The sequence below is a fragment of the Schistosoma mansoni genome, chromosome 5, assembly GCF_000237925.1.
Source record: "Schistosoma mansoni strain Puerto Rico chromosome 5, complete genome".
Lineage (NCBI taxonomy): Eukaryota > Metazoa > Platyhelminthes > Trematoda > Strigeidida > Schistosomatidae > Schistosoma > Schistosoma mansoni.
The window spans coordinates 5078771-5099998 of NC_031499.1; the positions used below are offsets into that span (position 1 = coordinate 5078771).

The 21228-nt window shown below is 35.7% G+C and overlaps 2 protein-coding genes across 2 annotated transcripts; both read left to right on the forward strand.

Annotated features, from left to right (window-relative positions):
• Positions 1 to 2104: 2104 nt before the first annotated feature.
• Smp_064530 (hypothetical protein) lies at positions 2105 to 9108 on the forward strand. Its single transcript, XM_018797707.1, has 6 exons — positions 2105 to 2231; positions 2265 to 2341; positions 2379 to 2510; positions 5095 to 5337; positions 5765 to 5919; positions 8942 to 9108. The coding sequence occupies exons 1-6, from the start codon at positions 2107 to 2109 to the stop codon at positions 9026 to 9028; spliced, it is 819 nt and encodes a 272-aa protein (XP_018652723.1). The 5' UTR covers positions 2105 to 2106; the 3' UTR covers positions 9029 to 9108.
• Positions 9109 to 11920: 2812 nt separating this feature from the next.
• Smp_064520 (hypothetical protein) lies at positions 11921 to 16404 on the forward strand. The gene is made up of 3 exons (XM_018797710.1): positions 11921 to 12062; positions 13070 to 13275; positions 15780 to 16404. Exons 1-3 carry the CDS (start codon positions 11936 to 11938, stop codon positions 15924 to 15926), a joined length of 480 nt encoding a protein of 159 aa, XP_018652724.1. The 5' UTR covers positions 11921 to 11935; the 3' UTR covers positions 15927 to 16404.
• Positions 16405 to 21228: the final 4824 nt, after the last annotated feature.

The window sequence follows — 21228 nt, forward strand, 5'->3', positions numbered from 1 at the left end:
TCAAACAAACAATACCCAAAAAGTACAAACATGTTTGGGAAACAAAACCAATGAAAAACGCGAACAACTGAAACGGGTAAATAGTTCGAAATGGAGGTGTTTGTGATGTTTGTTTGCAATAATGATTCCTTAGAAAATTATTCCTCAGCTGCTTCAAGTTAAAGATACACTATCTTTGGCTGCTCTTACAGAGTTCTATCCGACTCCAATACAGGTCCGTGAGTGACTAATAGCGTACTAATTGAACAGTTCAGAGCATTACTAGTTTGCATACAGAACTCAATTACTTCCAGCATTCAATGTTTTTCTGAAAATATGTAATAAATATATTTAAGTGGGGTAGATATAATGTCTCATTACTCCAAGTCAGGCAAGTGTAAAATACTATTAGTGCCTGATAAACCACGTGAAATAGTAAGCTGATTGACATAATGCAAGTTACTTACCAACAATACATGTTACAACTCGATACCTACTTAACTGTTAACAGCAGCAAAATGTTTCTCAAATAGGAGCCGTAACGACACAGTAAATTGGATGATATGTAAGGGACCATGGATACTTGACAGAGTAAAGAAAGCGTGCCGAAATATCGTGTACAAGAGATCCAGAATGTCTTCAGTTCACGAATTCAAAGGTGTTAAAATAGCCAAGAATAAACAATGCGATCAGAAATGTAAACGCAAACGATTCTGAATACTACTTTCGCTAGCGAATCCTACTGTTAGGCTCTTGGATTTTTATTAATTCAACCAAGTGACAAAGTCAATAGCACCACCCAAACCCAGGAGATGGTTGTGATACTATGTGTTTAATATGGTTGTCTTCGGATCATTACTGCTTGTCCAACTGTTCTTATATATGTTGAATCTATTGGGTGATCTTAATCCCGAAAATAATGCTAGTGAACTTCCCTATTTTACTGGATGATTTACCATATTTTTGATGCCTAACATACCTTTTTTACTTAAACCAGGCTTATATATCATGTAAACCACTCAAAAAAACATTTTCTTTATTAAATATATTTAACAGCCCTATATGATAACATACTAATATGAAAAACTATGTTGTTTTCAAGCGAACCATATTAGATCAATCATTATTCTGATATTTCTTAATTCTAATTACTGTCGTCACACATTTACAAATGTCACTAATGTAAATACAGTAATTCTTTGTGAAAAGTCCATATTATTACTATCATGTTTCTAGCTGTAGTGCCATTAGTAATGTTGAAAATTTTGAATCCGACAATTAATTTTTTCAGATTTTTATATTACTAACTTACATATATGTTATATTATCTCTTTTCCACTTGAATTTAATAATTGTTCGAACCTTTTCTATCATTTTCGGCCAAACCCATCATACTAGTTATTGCTACGCGCATTCAGGTTTTTGAAAACCGCGTTTAACATCGTTAAGATAACAAAGTCACCTACATTAAGACATGCTTCACTGTAGTAATAACTAAACTAGCATGTAGTTGTTAGTCAAGCAAACGATCAAGATAAAACTCTTGAGTCTACTGTTAAAATTAACACCGAAAATTTATTTACTGTCACAATGCAGTGAAACAACTGATAGTGATAACGGAAAGCATCAGAACAACAAAAGATTATCGATGATGACAATAAAAAAATTTATATTTAAGAGGTGCGAGGTTATTTATAGATAGATTTCAAAAACATTGGGCATAGTGTGATGTGGTAATTTAATGAAATGCAGAAATAGATTATATGGATCTGGTGATTATTGTAGAATTTGTGATAAAATTACAAAAGGTTCAAATCACTTTAAAGTGAACGTCTGATATTTGAAGCGATGAAGTAGTGCTTGTCCAGAACTAGATATTAAAGGGTTGCATGATAAGTGAACGAAATCCGAAGAGTTTACATAACATTGGGTTTCATCCCAGATATTTTACCAGTGTGCCTCCAGAACTGTAGTACATCACTTTTGTGCTGACCGAAAATCTCAAGTAGTAAGACCTCTTCCGAAAGCGATTTCAAAATAATGCAGTGAAAATTGCTGATAAGTGACCTTTTGGTATTGAAAGATCACTGCGGGAAATATAAAGTTGGCGGTGTAACACGCATAAAAATGAACAAACAATTTTCAGATGGATATATTTCACTGCGTGAAGATGTTAGAACGTTCATAGTGAATTTGCATATCCACATAAAAGAGCAAAACGTCTTTGAGATTGAAAATGACACTCAGGTCAAGTGAGTTACAAATAATTGATAAATAAAACATAGATTTCCCAAACTAACGGAGCAGTATTTCATGACTACCAGATGGCCAAGCGTGGATATCATTAAACAGATTGTTGATGGTAATGTCATTATTTTTGTCTTACTCGACGTTTACAGACCCGCTTTTTCTCATGCTGTATAACGAACTTTACTATCGACACATTTACGCTCATGTGAGCACCGGCTTAACAGTTGAAGATAGGATTCAGTCATATTTAAACTATGCCAGCTTATTTAATGCACTTTTGGGTGAGTTGAATTTTATACGTCAATAATTCTAAGACTTTGTACTTGCAGTAAATATTACCAGTTGTATATCGGTGTCAACATAATCTATACACAGAGTGTTTTACATATAATGCCTATATATCAGGATTAAAAGTATCCTAAGGTTATCTAGAGTACACTCAACTCTGTCAAAACGTTAATATAATCATTCGAGTCTGGATATGCACTTCTGTAATGCTCGAATGGTTGTGAACGCAACAGAAGTTTTCGCTTAACGGGGCTTCGGTGTCTAGTAGCAGTGGATCACCATTACCTCCAGGCAGGAACCTAGGTATATTAACGATGATAGAGGAAAAAGAAATCGATGAACCATAGTGTTGGAGCTAAACTTGAGTAGGTGTGTAAGGGGATGTCAAGAAGTGTTAAAGATACTGTAAGCCACTAGGTCACCTCTAAGACGCCCTATACTCTAGTGGGTTAAGGTTTAGTGGCTGGGGACGCTCTTCATAAGGCTTGACTTTGAGTCCCTAAACTGATTTCAAGGATCGTCGTTGGATACGCTCCATAGTGTTCTCCTTTTGGAGTGAAGGAGGAAACACTTTCCGTATTCTAAATGAGGACGAATAAAACCGTCGTAGATTATGTGGGAAGTTCTTCCGTCAAACTGACCAAAATGTTCCTCGATGTTACTAGTGCAAGGTTTGCTCAAAAGGCATTTTGGTTGCAGTTAGCGTAAGATTTCAAATCGTTGGGTACCAGCACTCTTAAATCTTTTTCAACTTTCGATACTTCTAGAGAGGAGTTTCCTAAATTGTAACTGTGGTCTGCAACATGTCTCAGATTGAATACTTTACACTTTGAAGTGCTAAAGGCAAGTTCGTTTTCATCTGCCTAACTTCGAAGTCGAGTCAGATCCCCCTGAAGTGTCAGTATATCCTCTTGTTCGCGCATCTCTCTCCAAAGTTTAACATCAGCAAAAAGTAATAAGTCAGACAATACTTGTTGTGGAAGATCGTTTATATAAAAAAAAGAAGAGGTCTTAGTACTGAACCCTGGGGGACTTCACTAGGACATTCCATAGCTTGAAAGAAAGTGAAGTTAACCCTGACCTTAAAATCTCAATTTTTCAGATACAAGGTGAAGCAATCAATTAAAGGTGGCCTGATACCCAGTCGTTTGAGTTTATGGATAAGACATATATGGTTGAGCCTATCAAAAGTATTTGAGAATTCAAGTTAAGTGACGTCAACCTTCCCCTTGCGATCAAGGTAGGATTAATCCTACCTAACCTCAGAGCTTAAGATCTCAGATAACTTTTTGTGTTCTGCCGTCACTCCCTGAAAGATAGCTAACATCATGATAATATCAAGGAAGTGGTGCTTCCATCATATCAAATAGTTGTATAGATGAATTAGACAAACTTTGCTCATGTCACATTGGCTTTCATGCTCCTCAAGATAAAAAAAATAGCCTGTTTGTATAGTTACACAGCAAAAATAAAGGCGAAACTACTGCGCTGGCGTTCTGTTAAGAAGCCATGACTTTAAAATAACCAGTATTTCAAGTCTAGATAAAAATTGAGTTTATGATTCATTATAAAGCTAATGACTGTCTAGCTATGCCCCATAACTAGTTAAATATACCTCTAATATTGGTTGTGTTCTCCATATGACAGAGGAACTGAAACGTTTACCTATTTCTTATGAGGCAGCACCAGTAGTGGTTAGGATAAATTCATTAAATACCAGACAGGAAAATAGGATGGACACTCAATTAATATACCAGATACTTGCTTGTGTATATGCGATAGGTTGTTGACACAAATTACAGCAGTCAATACAGTTAAGTCCAATGTAGGTCATTTTTTAGTACTGCAGTACTATAAACTATACCTTTTTATTACTCCTATTCTTCTTGTCATTGTGATAACGCTTTTCATCGTTTTGTTTTTTAAAGCATTGATATTTAATGTTATGACACATTTCTTGATTGTCCGTGATTAATAAATTAATCGTCGAGCGTTTTCCCCTCATTGGTTTTATATCGGTATTAATTATAAGTTATCTATCCGTAGTTGATAGTTCTTTAGTATGGGCAAATAGTCTTCTGTATGTAACGACTCTAGTCAAATTTTATTGTACATTGGAACTTTAAAAATGGGTTAGATATCCCTATCATTAAATTGCAGTAGACAAACCAAACCATTATATCAGTAGTAGTAATTAGTAAAACCCTGTACTCTGTATATTACGGAAATGGTATTTAGCTTATATATGCTTTCCCAAGGAGTTCCGTTGATATTGGCTTATCAACAGTTTTCCAAACTAGCAATTTAATAAACGCCAGTTTTATTCAACTTACCAATAGTCAGTTTTTATACTAGATATTCCGACCGACTACTTTTAAGGTTGACACCAATAGGTAGGATTTTGTACAATTGAGAGTGCAAAGAAAGCAGCACAGATCGCATGACCTGATATTTCCTTTTTATACTTGTAATTGTTCTTGTTTCTCTATATACGAGAAATGTGTTTTCAATAGTTAGTTAATCTCAGTTCCTGTCTTATTTTGATTCATATAAATGTGTTATAACATTTCGCTACAGTTGCTGAACAACCAGTCAATTTGGTTCTCCCTAATCAGTGGTTATGGGATATTATAGATGAGTTTCTGTATCAGTTTCAAAAGTTCTGCAGTTTCCGCAGTCGGTTAAAACTCAAACCTGAAGATGAAGCTCAACTTTTAAAGAATCCAAAAATATGGAGCATACATAGCGTTTTGAATGTTCTATACTCTTTAGTTGCCAAGTCAAATATCAATGAGCTACTAAGCTATTATGCTAAGCAAGGTTAGTTATATTTTTCTGTACGTTTCTTTCAAACCGAAACGCTTTTTTTCGTAAAAAATCATGTGAACTTCGGATTACTTGGGGTTTTTCTTGTGATTCCTAAAGGACTTCACCAAGATACTATATTGAGAAGCGTCAAATAGAAAATACCCAAGAATGAATAGAGAAACTAGGACTTGTGTGTTGCAGTGTGATTGGAAAACTGCTTATTTTGTTATAAAATTGAAGGCGTTTCTTCAAGCTTATAGAACCTGTAAACCTATAAGGATGCTAATTTACTTTACATCAGTGAACCTTAAAGTAAAGCTTCCATTCTTCACTCATTTGCTCTACCATTTGCGGCTCAAATGTAAGAAGTTAATATCAAGGGTCCGAGTAACACATATCATTTCTGTACACTGTTTTTGTTGTTTGTGTTAAATTTAAGGCGATCCGGATGATATCGCAGATGATTTTGGTCGTTGCGTACTTTACAAAATGCTTGGGTTCTTCAGTCTTATTGGACTTTGTCGATTACACTGTTTATTAGGTGATTATTATACAGCTATTAAAGTTTTGGAGAATATTAAATTCAATCGTCTTGTAAGTTCTTTTTTTATCGCTTAATATTGTTATGAATGCCAACTTGTTTCCGCACTCATCAGTAGGATTACTGATTTGAGTCTATTAATAAGAATATCTGCCTTACTCTTAATACTCCTAACCAACACTTTACGCCCATAAAATCAATATCACCGCCAACAACGATTGGATATCTCGATTCCCATTGGTCCACACAGCTCTAGTTGTATCCTAAATAGCAAGTGAGAACACGAAAATAGCCGAATTATTCTCAAACTTTATATTTTTCTATTCATTGTATTACTGCGTGACCGAAAAATTCTCATAATCAGGTACATCAATGACAGGACCACAAGGCATAGTAAGTAATAAATTACAATATTTACCTGATTAAGTCATTTGTAGTAGAAAACTGAGTGTTAGGTATATCATTAATTAACTGTAAATTATGAACAGTTAACGATGTGTGACTTTACTTATAATTATGGCAGCATAAAAATATTACTGTAACCTAAGTATTCGGTAAACATACGATAAAAAGTATGATAATCTATCGTTGGATAGCCCTTAAAGTTCCACCCTTTTCACATCCGTCCATATCTTTATTATTATTATTATTATTATTTATTTAAACACATAAATATTGGTACAAAAAAAGCACCTGATACATATGCGCCCCACAAATCTCATTTGATTTGTGTGAGGGCTGTGATACTGCCCAGGTGCCCAAACTGAAGCAGGTGGTTTTCTTAGGGGACCACACCCCGAGCCGTAGTATGTAGCAGGAGTCGAAAGTGGAATGCTTACCAGTAGAAGATTGAAATAAAAAGTAGGGGAAAGAAAACCGAGAGCATCTAGAACAACAACAGAGTTAGAAGAATGATGTAGTCTATAAAGAATAACTGATGTAAGATGTGTAAAGGATGCATTCAGTGTATGATTTTCCTATTTTACAAAGGTGCTGTGTGACTTTGTAAAAAATAATAAATTGGTTTATCGTACCTGAGTTTTCGTTCACTACAGTAGCACTAGGTTTTCTCAGAGATACTAGCATTTAAACACTTCCATTGGTTATTGAATGAACAAAAATCAAACAACATTTTATTGACTAAAAATGCACGTTGTTCCACTTTAAACACGTAATCTGGTTTTCGTTTCGTTTGAAATAAAGAATAAGCTATGTTGACCTTTAATTTTCATACTTGCCACTATTCACAATTAAATCATATTAGAGATCGCCATAGACATAATGTTATCGGTACGAACTCCCCATTAGTTAATTCCGCAATAATGTAAAATGATTGACTGTATCGTGCTAACATTAGTCCTAAACATTATATATAGTGAACGATGTGATGTATAAAACTATGAATCAGCCGTTGTCTGCGTATTAGTCGTGTAGCATAATATTTTTACAATTATATTGGTTATCTAGTTATTCCCAATATTTCACTTAACTTAGTCTCTTATCAAGTTCAAATTTACATTGCGTCGAATTGAAATGGTTAGAACATAGGTTACGTCTGTTTAACCATTGCTCCTCTAAACGCACATTATCGACTGGTGTAGGCGTAGGTCAGAAAAACTTTGAGTCGGTCAATCCACTATGAGACATCCGTCCAATATTGTCATTGACTTTGTCTGAGGCATGTTTGTTGGTAGGTGAATGACTATTGTGACCAGTAGTTGGAGATATTGAGTAAAAAATGACTAAGAATCGGTCACAATGGTGTAGATGTATTTTGTCCTTATTTCCCCTTAAATTTTGAGTTTTAAAACTAGTTTATACTTTATTCTGAAAATTAATTGTTACTTGAATTATTTGATCAACACCCAGAGTTTTCTATCACTTCTTTGATTACTACTTTTTCTACTAATGTGGGACGCGTCTTGTTAATTTCATCTTACTATGTTCATATGATTGGGCAGCTTAAACCGACGCACATATGCACTAGGTTTTACCTTTTAAGTGAGTGAGTAATCTATTCTTTACTAATCCTCCTGTCCCTGGGATAATTATTTTTAAACATTGATATTACTTAAAAACTCGTACTACAGAATATAAATAGGATTCATGTTTTTATGCCTAAAAGTAGTTTAAGAATTAGGACAATGGCTTATAGAATTTAAGTCAGTATGATCACTTTCCAGTTCTAGGCCGACTGTAGCTACTGGTTTGGTGTGGTAATTAAGCCGGTGTGGTGTGGTCTACTTATATCTATATAAGTAGTATATGGTGTTGGTCAGACATAGAATGTATTTTGCCAGAAGACCGATGTGTAAAGAACTGAAATGAAGCGCAATCGTTTGGAAAATGCATGAGCAATGAAATTAGAGAAGAAACAGAAAAGATTGAAACAATTGGTTGTTAATTTGCAAATTGACTGTTCATTGTTTGGTTATCAGAATTTACTGAGATAGTCTGTAATTTTTGCTTAAATACATTCGATTGTCCCCAACCGTTGTTTTGTTCACTACACCGGCATATTGTGAGGACCCGATTGACCTATATTAAGTAAGACACTCCTTCATTTAGTTCCTACCATATCACCCAAGTTCGATGAAAAACATCCTAAAAGCTTCAAACTCATTGCCTGAAGCCAAAGTTTTACTGCTGACTGTACAGGAGTATGACAGCAGCAGAGTGTTTCCTTCAGTTAACCAACATCTGGAGTAGTGCTACCTTCTTACAACGAAGGAACGGGGTCAGAAATTGTCGAACCTAAATATCGTACACATCACACATCTCTGATGGCAATGTCATAAAAGTAAAACGATAACACATCTAAAACTTTTTTCAAAAAAGCCGTATACGACTAACCTCATGCATTCCTCCCTTGAACCCATCGATCACACTCTCAGGTCATCAAGATCACCCCTTACCCCATTTCCTTCCCATGTGCCTCAAAACAATGTATCTTTCTACGCCATAGGGAGCCGCAAAATGATATCCATTATTATAACTCTAACAACACTCAGAATAGCTGGCTTCAGATTCGATAATCGCCAAAATTACTTCTGCTCTCTGTTGTTGTTGTTTTAGATGAACAAGACATTGGATACATTGGAACGACGTATACATGAAGCGAATGTTCAAGAACCAAATGATATGGCTCAATTCAGATCTTAACTTCGTCATGCATACATGTTACATCCTGTTAGCTGTCTATTCTGTATTGTTAATTGTTTAATAAACTTGATCACTTGGACAAAGCTATTGTGTTTGGTTTTTTTCTACTATTCTCACTGGACTGTTTGCTTATTAGTAGTAGTATGTATGCAAATCACAGTATTTTCACTTTGCATTAACAGAATCAGAGTGTTCTCTCGCTCAGTTTTTAAGAAAAATAAGTGTCTAGTATAGTGTGATGAACAAATGTACATATAAATTAAGACATTTTCCAACGGTTATAAATTTTCAAAAAAAACTCTGAAATTCATATACTGTATTTTATTTACCAGAAATAGACGTGTTTTTGTGTAATCTCAACCGTTGTGTAAGCAGTGAAGTGCCCATCATCTTTGTTTTGCTGTTTTCTGAATTTCCGTGATTGAATTTGTGTAAACTATAAAGTTCTCTATTCGGTGATATCTATCCACTGAAATGGAAACGATACTCATAAGATTATCATGACCATAGTACGTAAAAAATAATGATAAGCAAAATTGTAAAACCCTTCATAATCTTTTGGGATGATAAGTTTGCTTGTTGACTTTACTTCACCGATTTCAGTATGATTCACCGTAAGGTATCATTAAAAAGTATGGCATAAAAGCGTCCGACTTACGATGCGCTGATTATGTAACCATATATAATAGGTAAACAGTCCAAATTGATAGTAAGTAGTCTACCGGTCTTCTTGCTATCCATTTGTACTTTTTACTCATTATGTATGGTTGCATAATCAACGTCGTTGGAATAATTGACTCATAAATTACCTTGATTGATTTGATATTTTCATATACCTTATATAAATATTCATTTACACTAGAGTAATGCTTAATGATGAAGCCACAACTTATATGCTCACTAGCGACTGGCTCCATGAGGTAAGTCCTAGAGTTCTAGTGAGAAGTCGTGACCAGTGGAGCTAATCCATGTCAGGTAGAGACAGGTATCTACCTCAGTACAGTGGAAGTTGGTCGCGCAATTTCGTGGATTGGTTGAGGTTAGACATCAACACCGTTGGATGCCGGCTCAGTGGTCTATCGGTTAAGTGCTCTGGTGCGAGACTGGTAGGTCCTGGGTTCGAATCTCGCGAGGTGAGATCGTAGATGTGCACTTCTGAGGAGTCCCACAATAGGACGAAACAGCCATCTAGTGCTTCCAGGTTTTAAATGGTGGTCTAGCTTCGATTGACTCATGATCTCGACTATATAAAAATAATAAAATCTCCATAAAACCCCCTTCTGATAACTTACAAATGCATTAGATTTCATAATCAATAATTAAGTAATAATGTAATTCATCTTTAAAAAGTTCTGTAGAAATCTGTAAAAAAAAAAGTACCAACCTAATTATTTTTCAGAATTCCACATCGTGGTGGATTGGCTTTTGTTAAACAATCACTAAAAACCAGGAAGCATTGATTTTTCAGTTCTGTTCTAACATAGGGCTGCTCAACAATATACATCTACAATCACGTCAAGTTTCGAACCCAAGACTTCTAGGTCTCGTGATGAGCGCCTGACTTTATAGCCACTTAGTTGGTATTAATTGGTTTACATCGTTAACTTCAATCAGTTCGTAATATTTCATAGTCATTATCATCACCCAACGGTTCATGATTTTTATAAGTTATCCACTTAATATCAATCTATCCTGACACTTCGATTGTACAGAATTTTTTATAAAACTGTTTAGTTACTATTGAATAGTTTCATGATAATGCTGAGCTATAACTTGTAAAAATAAAGAAATAAGATGTGGGACTATAGAATGATTCAGAAGGATACTTGTTCAACAAAACATTCGTTTTAGCTATTTACCCTCGACTAGTAATTAATCCAAAAATAACTTGTAAATGAATGATTGTATTGAGATATTATTTTAAAGAAATTTAGCATTTAAATAGTACTATTTTTATATCTCCTAAGTCACTCGGTATTTCCATCCGTGTATATATATGTTATGCGGTGAAAGAATTCATTTACTGCTGGTACCAAGGGACACTTGATAGTATCCACGTTGTCAGTAGAATGAAGCAGTTTGTCTCCTTTTCCAATAGCCAAATCAATCGTGAGTCACTGATAATGTGAGATGAGTATCACGTGAAATAAAGATGGAGACAAATGAATCTTCTGTTCTATCCCCAAATACCCTGGTACGGCCGAGAGTGGGGGACCCGCCCTCTTTCTCGAAATGCTCTCACACGGCTACGCGTATACAGCCTCTGCAAGGAAGTCCTACTCACTGTCTTCTCACACCAAGAGTGTTGTTTACGAAATCGAGAGGACGAAAAGCGAATGTCCGATGCTTTAACCGGGTTGGTGGACACGGAAAGTCCACATAGGGGAGTTGGAAAACCTTGATTCCAAACCAATGGTGCACATGGGCTCCAGTATTCTGAGGGAACAAATGGCGTATGAACCAATCGTTGGTCACCGGCTACCATGGAACTGCATCTCTTGATGTTGCTCCACTGCCTTGTGGATCAGACCTTTAGGTCAAAGGCTCAGGGTGTGGCCCCCTAAGAAAACTACCTGCTTCGGTCTGTGCACCTGGGCAGTATCATAGCCCTCACACAATTAAATGAAATGACAATTTTTTGTGTGGTGTGTACGTATCTGGGGCTCCTTGTACCAATATTTATGTGTTTAAATAAATAAAGGGAGGGAGTCATGAACAAAGATGTAATAGTTGTTCAATGCTTTTCAGTTTTTCTTACAATTCCAACTCGTTAGTTTATAGTGAAAATAACTTCCACATCTTATTTTCTCTTGATTCACAATTCAATTGGAATTGTTATTCCCGTTAATCATTTGAAGATCAAGTTTCTTCATTATTTTTTGTGAACATTTAGAAATTCTCTTCTCTATGCTAGAAAATCTGAATCCAGTGTTACATGTACCTGTAAAGCCTCGGCTAAATAAACTAGGTTTAAATATTGATAACTTTGAGTGGGATGGTCAACGTCAACTTATTGATAAAGCAGAAATATTTGGTGAGTTTTATTTCATTTAGATTATTTCCATTTCCCTACATTTTTTATTCTTGAGTATGTATAAATTATTAGTTCTTGCTTTTAATGACATAGGTTGTAGTTATCGTAAATTGATGTCAAATGAGGTGCCACTAACAACAAGAGGGCATTAGGCAACTGCTTCATCCTCGTGTGGAACTCTTCAGCGGTACACACCTGTAACTGGTGATTAGGGATCCAATCCAGGACCCTCATATCTTACACTTAATTTTTTAAACCGCTGTTTTAGCAGTCCATGGTACAGGTCTTTGCATTTGCCGTCCAATCACATACAGAATACACGCTTACTATAGTTCAGTCCATGCAAGCGTGAAGAATAATAATGAATAGGAGGTTGTAATTGGCCACCGAGTGATAATATGCACAAGTCATTGGTATATATATATCCCCTAGATGTATGAGCTAAGACTTTCACAAACTGCATAATCAGCTTCGTCCAATAACCTGCCTTATTTATCATCTCTCACCTAACCCTTGACTTTTAAAAAGCATGTGAGCATAGATACGTCTTATGTCTAGCTTTTCTCAGTCTATTACAGTTTCAGCTTCAAGCATTTCGATACATAACACGATAATCATTCAGTTCCGTTGGTGCTAACTGTTTCATGCCCACTCGTCAAGACTTCTCATTGGAATGAGACAGTTGATCAGTGATCTGACTTTCATCAGTACTCCGACTAATATCATGTAGTACCTTTCAATTTTCCTTATCAATTAGAGTGTATAGGTTCATCTTTTATTTCTACACCCATAAGTGATAATTTAATGTTAAATTAACTGTTAGGTAGTCACAACTAGGTTTATAATGCTACTCCGTTATTTTATTAAATGGTATTTTATCAAGTTCCGTATGAGTTTCACAATATGGTTTGCTAGAAATGAAAATAAAGGAAATTTTATTATTTATAATCAAATAAATCCATACTATCTCAATACGTTTAGTAGTATATTTTATCTTATGTATTAAGATCATATTCGTGATATTCGAGATCCTGAACATCCTCATAGTCTTGAAGTGTTAAGTGTACTGAATGATGATTGGATTAATGTGAATGATACCGAAAGTTGGGTTTGTGTTGAATATTCACCTACAATCCCTGGTTGCAGTATGGCTACATTAATTGGATTAGCTATTAAAGTGAAATTAATTCGTTCACTACCTCGACGATTTAAAGTGAGTTTGTATTGACATTTATTTTTGTTTCAAACTTCAATTTTTACTTTGCTTTTATTAAGTGATTCTTTCTTTTATTTAAAGTATATAGTTAGGCTGTTTGTATGCAACTATATGATCTCAACACTTCCTTCGTATATCCTGGGGCCACCGGGTAAGTAATGCAGTTGTTAGGAAACGGGTACTAGGTATGAATGGCAAATCGATTGATGAAGTAGTGAAACTTCATCAGTTGAGATGGCTGGGACATTAGTTACGTATGCCCAACCACTGACTTCCCCGACGTGCGATGTTTTACGGCGTAAGAATAGGTTGGAAGAAAGCTAGGGGCGGCCAGACCAAAACGTGGCATAAATCCATGAAGTCACTGACAAGTGGACTGAGTCATGTTGGTAGGTGTAGACTACCTGATTGAGATTCGCCAGATGGTAGCAACCGTTGGTTAGAGACCTTGAATGACATGGCTCAAAATCGTTTGCAATGGCGAAGGTGCATCCACTCTTTGTGTTATGCCAAATTCTAATCTTCTGAATTCTTCATGTCCCTCTCCTTTTTCTCTTTCCAAATTTATTTCACTGGATTATACTCCTTGAATAACATCTTCAAACCCTAATCTTTCGGATTACTGCTTATACTCTTACTTCTTCTACCACTATGAAATTTGAATCGACAACTGCATCTCTGTGTTAATGTGGTATGGCAACTTGAACTGATGTACGTATGTACGAAGTTCTTTGTCACTGACTGACCACAACACTTCCTTACAATGTGTTTTCTTCGCATGATATGACCTATGGTTGATTAGATTAATAGATTTATAGTGAATGGATTACAAAGCAACACCTAACTTAATTGAAAAAAACTTACTTATTTTTTCTGGTTAGCGTTTTTAGCGAGTTGGTTTTCTACGGGATGGGGTCGCTAACCCCCATGCTCAACCCTCCTCCTTTACCCGGGCTTGGGACCGGCAGTAGCCCCCGGAGGAGCTACAGGCGGAGTTAATTGAAAAAAGCAACATGTGTTAATTGTTTATTCTGGTGCAACATCTATGTTATAGTTGTTTTGCTAATAAACGACCCAGCTACTCCTATTGCTTAGTATTCTTATACAATGACACTCGACAAGACTTCCAAAATCAGAACACGTTGAACAGGAACGAAATTGTATTCAAAATAACAAGGGTAGGTGAACAGCAATCAATGGTTAGAAAAACGTTCATATATTTATAGTATATACATAAGAAGCTTCTAAATTTTTCTCCAATAATTTGTCAGGGCTGATTGGTTTAGAATTAGACAATCAGCGTGCGCCGTCACGATTATGCACATAACGTGCTTTAATCCGGTTTATTTCCCGCTAACAATCTGTGAAAAAATTATCATTTAACAGCAATGCATATATATTAGGTAACGTAAATTTACAATAGAAAAACAGTTGAATGATATAAATCGGTTAGTTAGACATCGAGGTAAACTACTGAATGAAATTACATAGACCATGTAACAGCATAATGTTTTTCGTTAATTTTAAACATTGATTAGTAATTCTTAACGTAATTAAAACCAAGTGAACATTACTGACATTGAATGGAATGTGTAATGTACTCTTATCAATACACTAACTGTAAAGAATTATTAATATGTGATGTTTGTAAAAGCAAACTATTTTAGTCATTATAATATGGAACTATTTGTGAGATACGATTATACCTCATTTAATGGCTGGTAATTTAGGGAACCAGTCAGCTTCTTTTATGTATGGTCTCCATTCAAGGTTATATAACTGTGCATTAATTTGATTATGTTTTGATTGTTAATTCACTGTACTTTGGTTATAGACCATTATATTAATGGTACTAATTGTCACTTTGTTTAATGAATATTACATCATACTGGAGAAATCTCTAATTATTCAAGTTATACACCTTGAATTTAAAACTTGTATCTCACGGTAGCTTGGTGGGTGATGCTAGATGGTTTGACTGGTGATTGAAAGAAAACTAGGGGAGGTCAAACAAGCACATGAAATTAGTCTATATAGTCATTAACTTTCGAGATAATTAAAAGTGGTGAGTATAGACTATCTAGTTGGGGTCCTCATGATTTTCATCACAAATAGTTGGAGACATTGTATAGCACGGTTCCAAATCAATCATAACAATCCACTTGCATTCGCTATTCCTTTTCTTTGAATCTTTCAGTCTTAAAATTTTATTCAACGAATTAGTTTTTTCTTCTCGAATGCATAATGCCTATATCTGGTATTTTCTTCTATTATTGATATTATTACTGCTTATACTACTCTATTGTTGATCTTTAAAATCTCATCCCAATGTTCTAATATCTATCTGTGACATCTTGAACCGAGACACATACATTTAACAGAATCTACGTTGCTTATGATTACTGACTGCTAACTTTGATATTGTCTCTAAAATAATTTTTATCACTCACCTTTATTTTTTTTCTGTCTCTCTATTTTTCTTGTTTGTTTTTTCACTATAGATTGAAGTCAAGGTGAAACCTGGTACACATGATTCTGAAGATGAAATTAATAAACAACTTGCTGATAAGGAACGTGTAGCAGCTGCTCTAGAAAATCCTGCTCTACTTAAACTAGTGAATAATTGTCTAGCAATTCAAAATGAGTAAAGTATATTTCACATGACCCTGTTCATTCACTTGCCATTCCTTGTAAATAACAATACATATCTATTAACTGACAGATATTTTGGCTTCTATTTCATAAATTCTTGTATATTGTTGTGAATCAACAGTAATTCAAATGTACTTTTGAAAACTTACTTACTCACGTCTGTTACCCCTCGTGGAGGAGCATAGGCCGCTCACCAGCATTCTCCATCCAACTCTGTCCATGGCAATCCTTTCCAGTTTCTTCCAGTTGTTATTCATTCTTTTTCCGAAAAGCAAATTATTTTTCTTTATTAATCTTAAGTATTTAAGTTTTAGAAAAGTTTGTAATTAAACTGTAATCTTGCCTTTTGAGGTCAAACTTGTCTGCTCATTTTTCAACTATTTTGTTAATTTAAACTGGTGACAATTTTCTATTTAGTCCTCAGTTTTACACAAACTAGATCATTCACGTTGCACAATTAAACCAAGGTGATAGAAATATGTAGATTTTTTTGTTTCGTGCCTATTGGGGTTGAATAGTTTTGGTTATCCTTTCTCTTCGAATGGTAGTGGGCCAATATTACTCTGGATTCGAACATGTTGTCACTCGATCTAATAATGAGACAATTTTTTCGGTCAAACTTTATTTCGAGATTCAATCATTAACTTGTTTTAGACGCAAGAATACACTGATCTTGATCACAGATTGTAATAAGAAGGGAAGTTTTCCTTGAGCTAGTAACTACAAAATTACTGAACACCCAAAAAACTCTTCGGTGATGTGCAGACTGACATCCCTTCAACAAGGTGTAAACTAAATGTCTCTGCAAATGATTTGGAGTGGCTCGGTGTTACTGAATCAAATCATGATGAAAGTCCTTGCAGCAAAATCAGATACTCCGAAAGTGATTTAACTCGAACAGTTGATTTCATGAGTTCTATCAAAATCGACTTACAGGACATTCAATTGCAACCTCGATATTTTCTGTAATCCTCCATTCAGATGTATTGAAGGTGCAAGACATCATCAAGCGCTCATCTGAGCATACATATGTTGCTCTCGACAAACTAGTTCTGTTTCTATAGTTTCTGGTCGTTTAAGTGAAATTTGGATGCTTCACAAATATCGGCAGTCTAAAATACAAGACATCGTAGTTAAGTGTCATTTTGGAGAATGTATAACCTGGCTTAGTCGTCACCATGGCAACGTACCTGGTAAATTATGTGGTCCCTACTTCATTCACAGCACATCTGTATTAAGACTGATTAATGCTCGGACATAGATCTATTCATTCGGGATAATACGCATGTCCATCCTTATATACCACAGGCAAATCGAAGCAGTAAAAAAAGTGGTGAACAGTCGTACGTCGAGGGGTGCTGTGTACGAAGTTGAGAGGAAGAGAAGCGAATATCCGAGCCTTTGACCGTACTGGTGAACACGGAAGGTCCACCTAAAGGAGTTGGGAAACCCTGATTCCAAACCAGTGGTGTAAGTGGGCTCCATGACACTACGGAAAAAAATGGCGTTCGAGCTTATTGTTGGTCACCGGCTACTATGTGACTGCAGCTTCTAATGTTGGCCGACTATCTTGTAGATTAGACCTCTAGGTCAAAGGCTGACCATTTTCACGAAATAACACACTGGTCTATGAATTAAACCAAATATTTTATAGGTTCTCGAGGCCCTTTCTTCTCAGTGGGGAATCAGACGTCCATAGAATGCAGATTAGTTCTCTGTTGTACTCAATCCATTTATGACTAAGGGACCATGCAACCTAATGGTTAAATTGCCTGACCACACTCAACGCCAAATGAAAAATCACACTTTGACCAAAATCAAACTATAAGAGAAAGAGGGCTGAGAAAGCACTATTGAACCGTTTTTAAATGTCTTATGTTAGTGTACACTTTCGTCTTTCTTTTATCTTTATCCTTTCAGCTGTTCATCCGATTAAGTTTTTGGTACTGGTTGAGAGGGCTTGATTTATTTTTTATTGTAGTTTTAGCTCCACAGACTACATCTACGTTGTTTTACTTGACGTTTTTAATATTGTGTCTGTCGTATTGATTCTTCCCCCTTGGTCTGCAAATCACAGTACACTTCCAGAAATGGAAACAGTTTCAAAAAATGTAGTTCTTTTCACATTTGCAGTCGATATTCTTATAATATTGAGTAATGCCTCTTTAACAATCGGCATGTGATCTGTACAGAATGAGTAGAATATTATTTCCACACTAATAGAAACGTTCATTTGTTGATACTAGTAACTATACCATGTATTAGAAGCCGAACCAGTTGTCTCGTCGGGTTTTGCTAACGCTTCGTTTTATGGTGCCAGGGTCTGCATGGTTAGTTAGTTGTATCTTGTCTGAAGTTAGCAGTTTGTCTTTGGATTTCAGATTCAGTGAGAATATATAAAACATTTAGACAGTTTTTATTGACATCATCCCCAAAATGCTGTTCTGGTGGACGAACTAGCTGTAATTGTTCATTAAACTGATTTTTGTGTCATTGTTTGTTCACTAGTTCTGTTTTTTGTAGTTGGGGATAGTTAGCAATATTATTTCAATCTCGATAAGAACGTAGATACACCAACTGAGACAATATCTTCTATCGATGTTAGGGAAACCCAAATCAATATGCGTTGAGCAGAATCATTTGTCAATGATGTGATGAATCAGAGGGGATAGCAAGTTTTTCGGAAGCAATCGGAGAACCAGTTTGCCCAGATATGAAGTTTGCACAGGCAGAGAATCCAAATCAATTCCAAGATTATCTTAATGAGTATGAGGCAGATGCATGTTTTCCATCTGATTGTATCGCAGGTGAATCGAGCTTAGATGAATCACACGTATTAATTACACTGAAGATACCACCAGTATTGTAGTTTGACAAATCTTTACCAGTAACAGCTTTTATAATCGAATCACGCCCACCCAGTAAAATCAAATGTCAGAAGCGAGGAGGTTCGAAGATAAATTTGATAGGTTACTAATATATTGAGAAGTGACTGACCTAGTCTGGCTAATGATCGTAGGAGATGTTTCGCACGACGTTTTGAAAACGTGGTCTGGTGCGGAAGCATGACCGAGTGCCTTCAGCTAAATGAGTCCACTAAAACTAATATGGTCAGCGTCCGATGTCGAACACTTACAGAGCTATTGATTTTGGGGATTTATTTGCAGCTACAACACATATCAGTGCATATCTATCTGTGTACGCTAATATGAATAATAAATAGGATATTTATCATAATTTTTATGCAAGTCAAAGTCACATGATGGAATGCCTCAAATTACGTGTCAGTTTGCAACCCAAAATACTCACATATAATAATCGAAGTGTGAAATATAAGAAGATAATGCAAATTAGGGACGTCATATTGGGTATAATATTGAGACGTAAGGACGCAACATTATTTTGTGAAGGATTATAATGTTGTAGAGTCTATGATTTAAATTCTAGATACCAGTGGTTTTACTACACAACAGACATGATGATTGTATACCATTCCAGGAATCAGATGAGTCTATTCCAATTTCGGTTGTTAATTCTAATACTAACGAGTGCATTCTAGATAATACAGAGAGTTTATCCAATACACTCTCGGACAGACGTATGATGAACCTAAGAAGAAGACGTATAATCGATTACAGAAACTTTGACTGCAATTAATGCTGTGGTGGATGTGGTGTTTGGATGAACCAATAATTCCTTTGTATCGATGAATGTTTGAATTTGAATTTCAAGTACCATACATTCGTTCGTGCCCATCTAATACTTATTGGTTAAATTGCGTTGTTTCTGCAACCACTAGTTTATACTATAATTCAATTACTCTTAAACATCATAGTTAAATCTCTAACTAAAGTTAAATTATGTAAGCTCAGACGTAGAAGACTAAAGAACATAAAGTTCGATGAAAAGATACGTGAATAAAAGTCGGAATACATGACAGGGATAAAAAACAAATAAACGACATTACTATCAAATAAAATGCTTCGAACGGATTTTCAGTACTTTGTTTCCTTCACAGTACCTAAAAAGACAGTTATTGCTATTGGTGAACATATGATGAAATTCGAGAACCAAAATCATGGTAACTAATCCTTCAAAATTATAATAAAGGAGATATAATAGTGGACAATAGTTTATTTGCCGGAAATTAACTAGGTGTACGCACTATTGATCATGTTACAGTGAGCAGTAGTGTTATTCTGGAAATAAATAATGGCGACCGTAATAATAAGTGGTGGTATATGAAAAGGAAGATGGTGTTAAAAACGCCATAGATGTTTAGGGTTTGATAACGATTTTACCCGTTATACTATTATAGTCGAACGATACCAATTTAGTCCAGTCAGAAGTCATGGGTGAATTAGTCAGAAGGTATGTTTGGAAGGATTTCGACATATTTTGGGAAGCGTTTGAAATAAACTGGATAGTAAATTCGAGGTATGTATATCTCGGCAATCCCGCTCTTGATCTGGTGTGTATACTTGACCGGACGTCTTCAGCTACGATCTATCCATTGATCCTGATACAGTAAGCTAGAATATTGAAAACTAACAGAACTATTCCTTTTTGGAATTTGGATGCAGCCGCATAGCCCTCCCTTATCCGACGTACGTTGGTCGATAATTAATTTAATACGTTTTAATATTTCTGTTGTCAAACGTCATCAGAATTCAATTTCGTCCAAAAGTGTGTCTCAACGTTGTTAATTTTTGAGATCGCTTGGTCAGTCCTTTCGTTTCATTCCATGGATGTCAAAAGTATAGTTTCCAAACATATTAGAAGCAAAGTACACTTTCACTTCGAATAAACCTCAGTGGACTGTGAACTTTGAACTCTCATACCGTTCATATGGAAGTGAAACTGATTACAAGTATTAGGCTTCTACATTATTGAGCGATATTTTTCAAAAAGAGGTATACATAGGGGTCCTGTAGGGCCAGTGAAATGTCACTGAACCCTAGCCAAATCATCCGGCAGTTGGGTCACTGAATATCGAACAGATCATCCATCCTTGTCAAGGTCAAAGACAATCAACGCGCATCAGTCAATGATACGCCACTGGCCCATGCGGCAGTGGTTCTACTTTCGTTTGTATCTCCTTTAATTAATATATTCTTGTAATAACGTCCTTTGTGTTGTACAGTCTTCAGAGCATGCATGATCCCTTAATACGTCGACGGGGCAATCCACATAAGGTGCTGGTCGCGAGGTGTAACTTCGAAGTTAGCTTATTCGTTACACCGTCCCCGTCTAACTCGAGTAGGCCTCCAATCATCCGACATAGATCATCAACGTAGA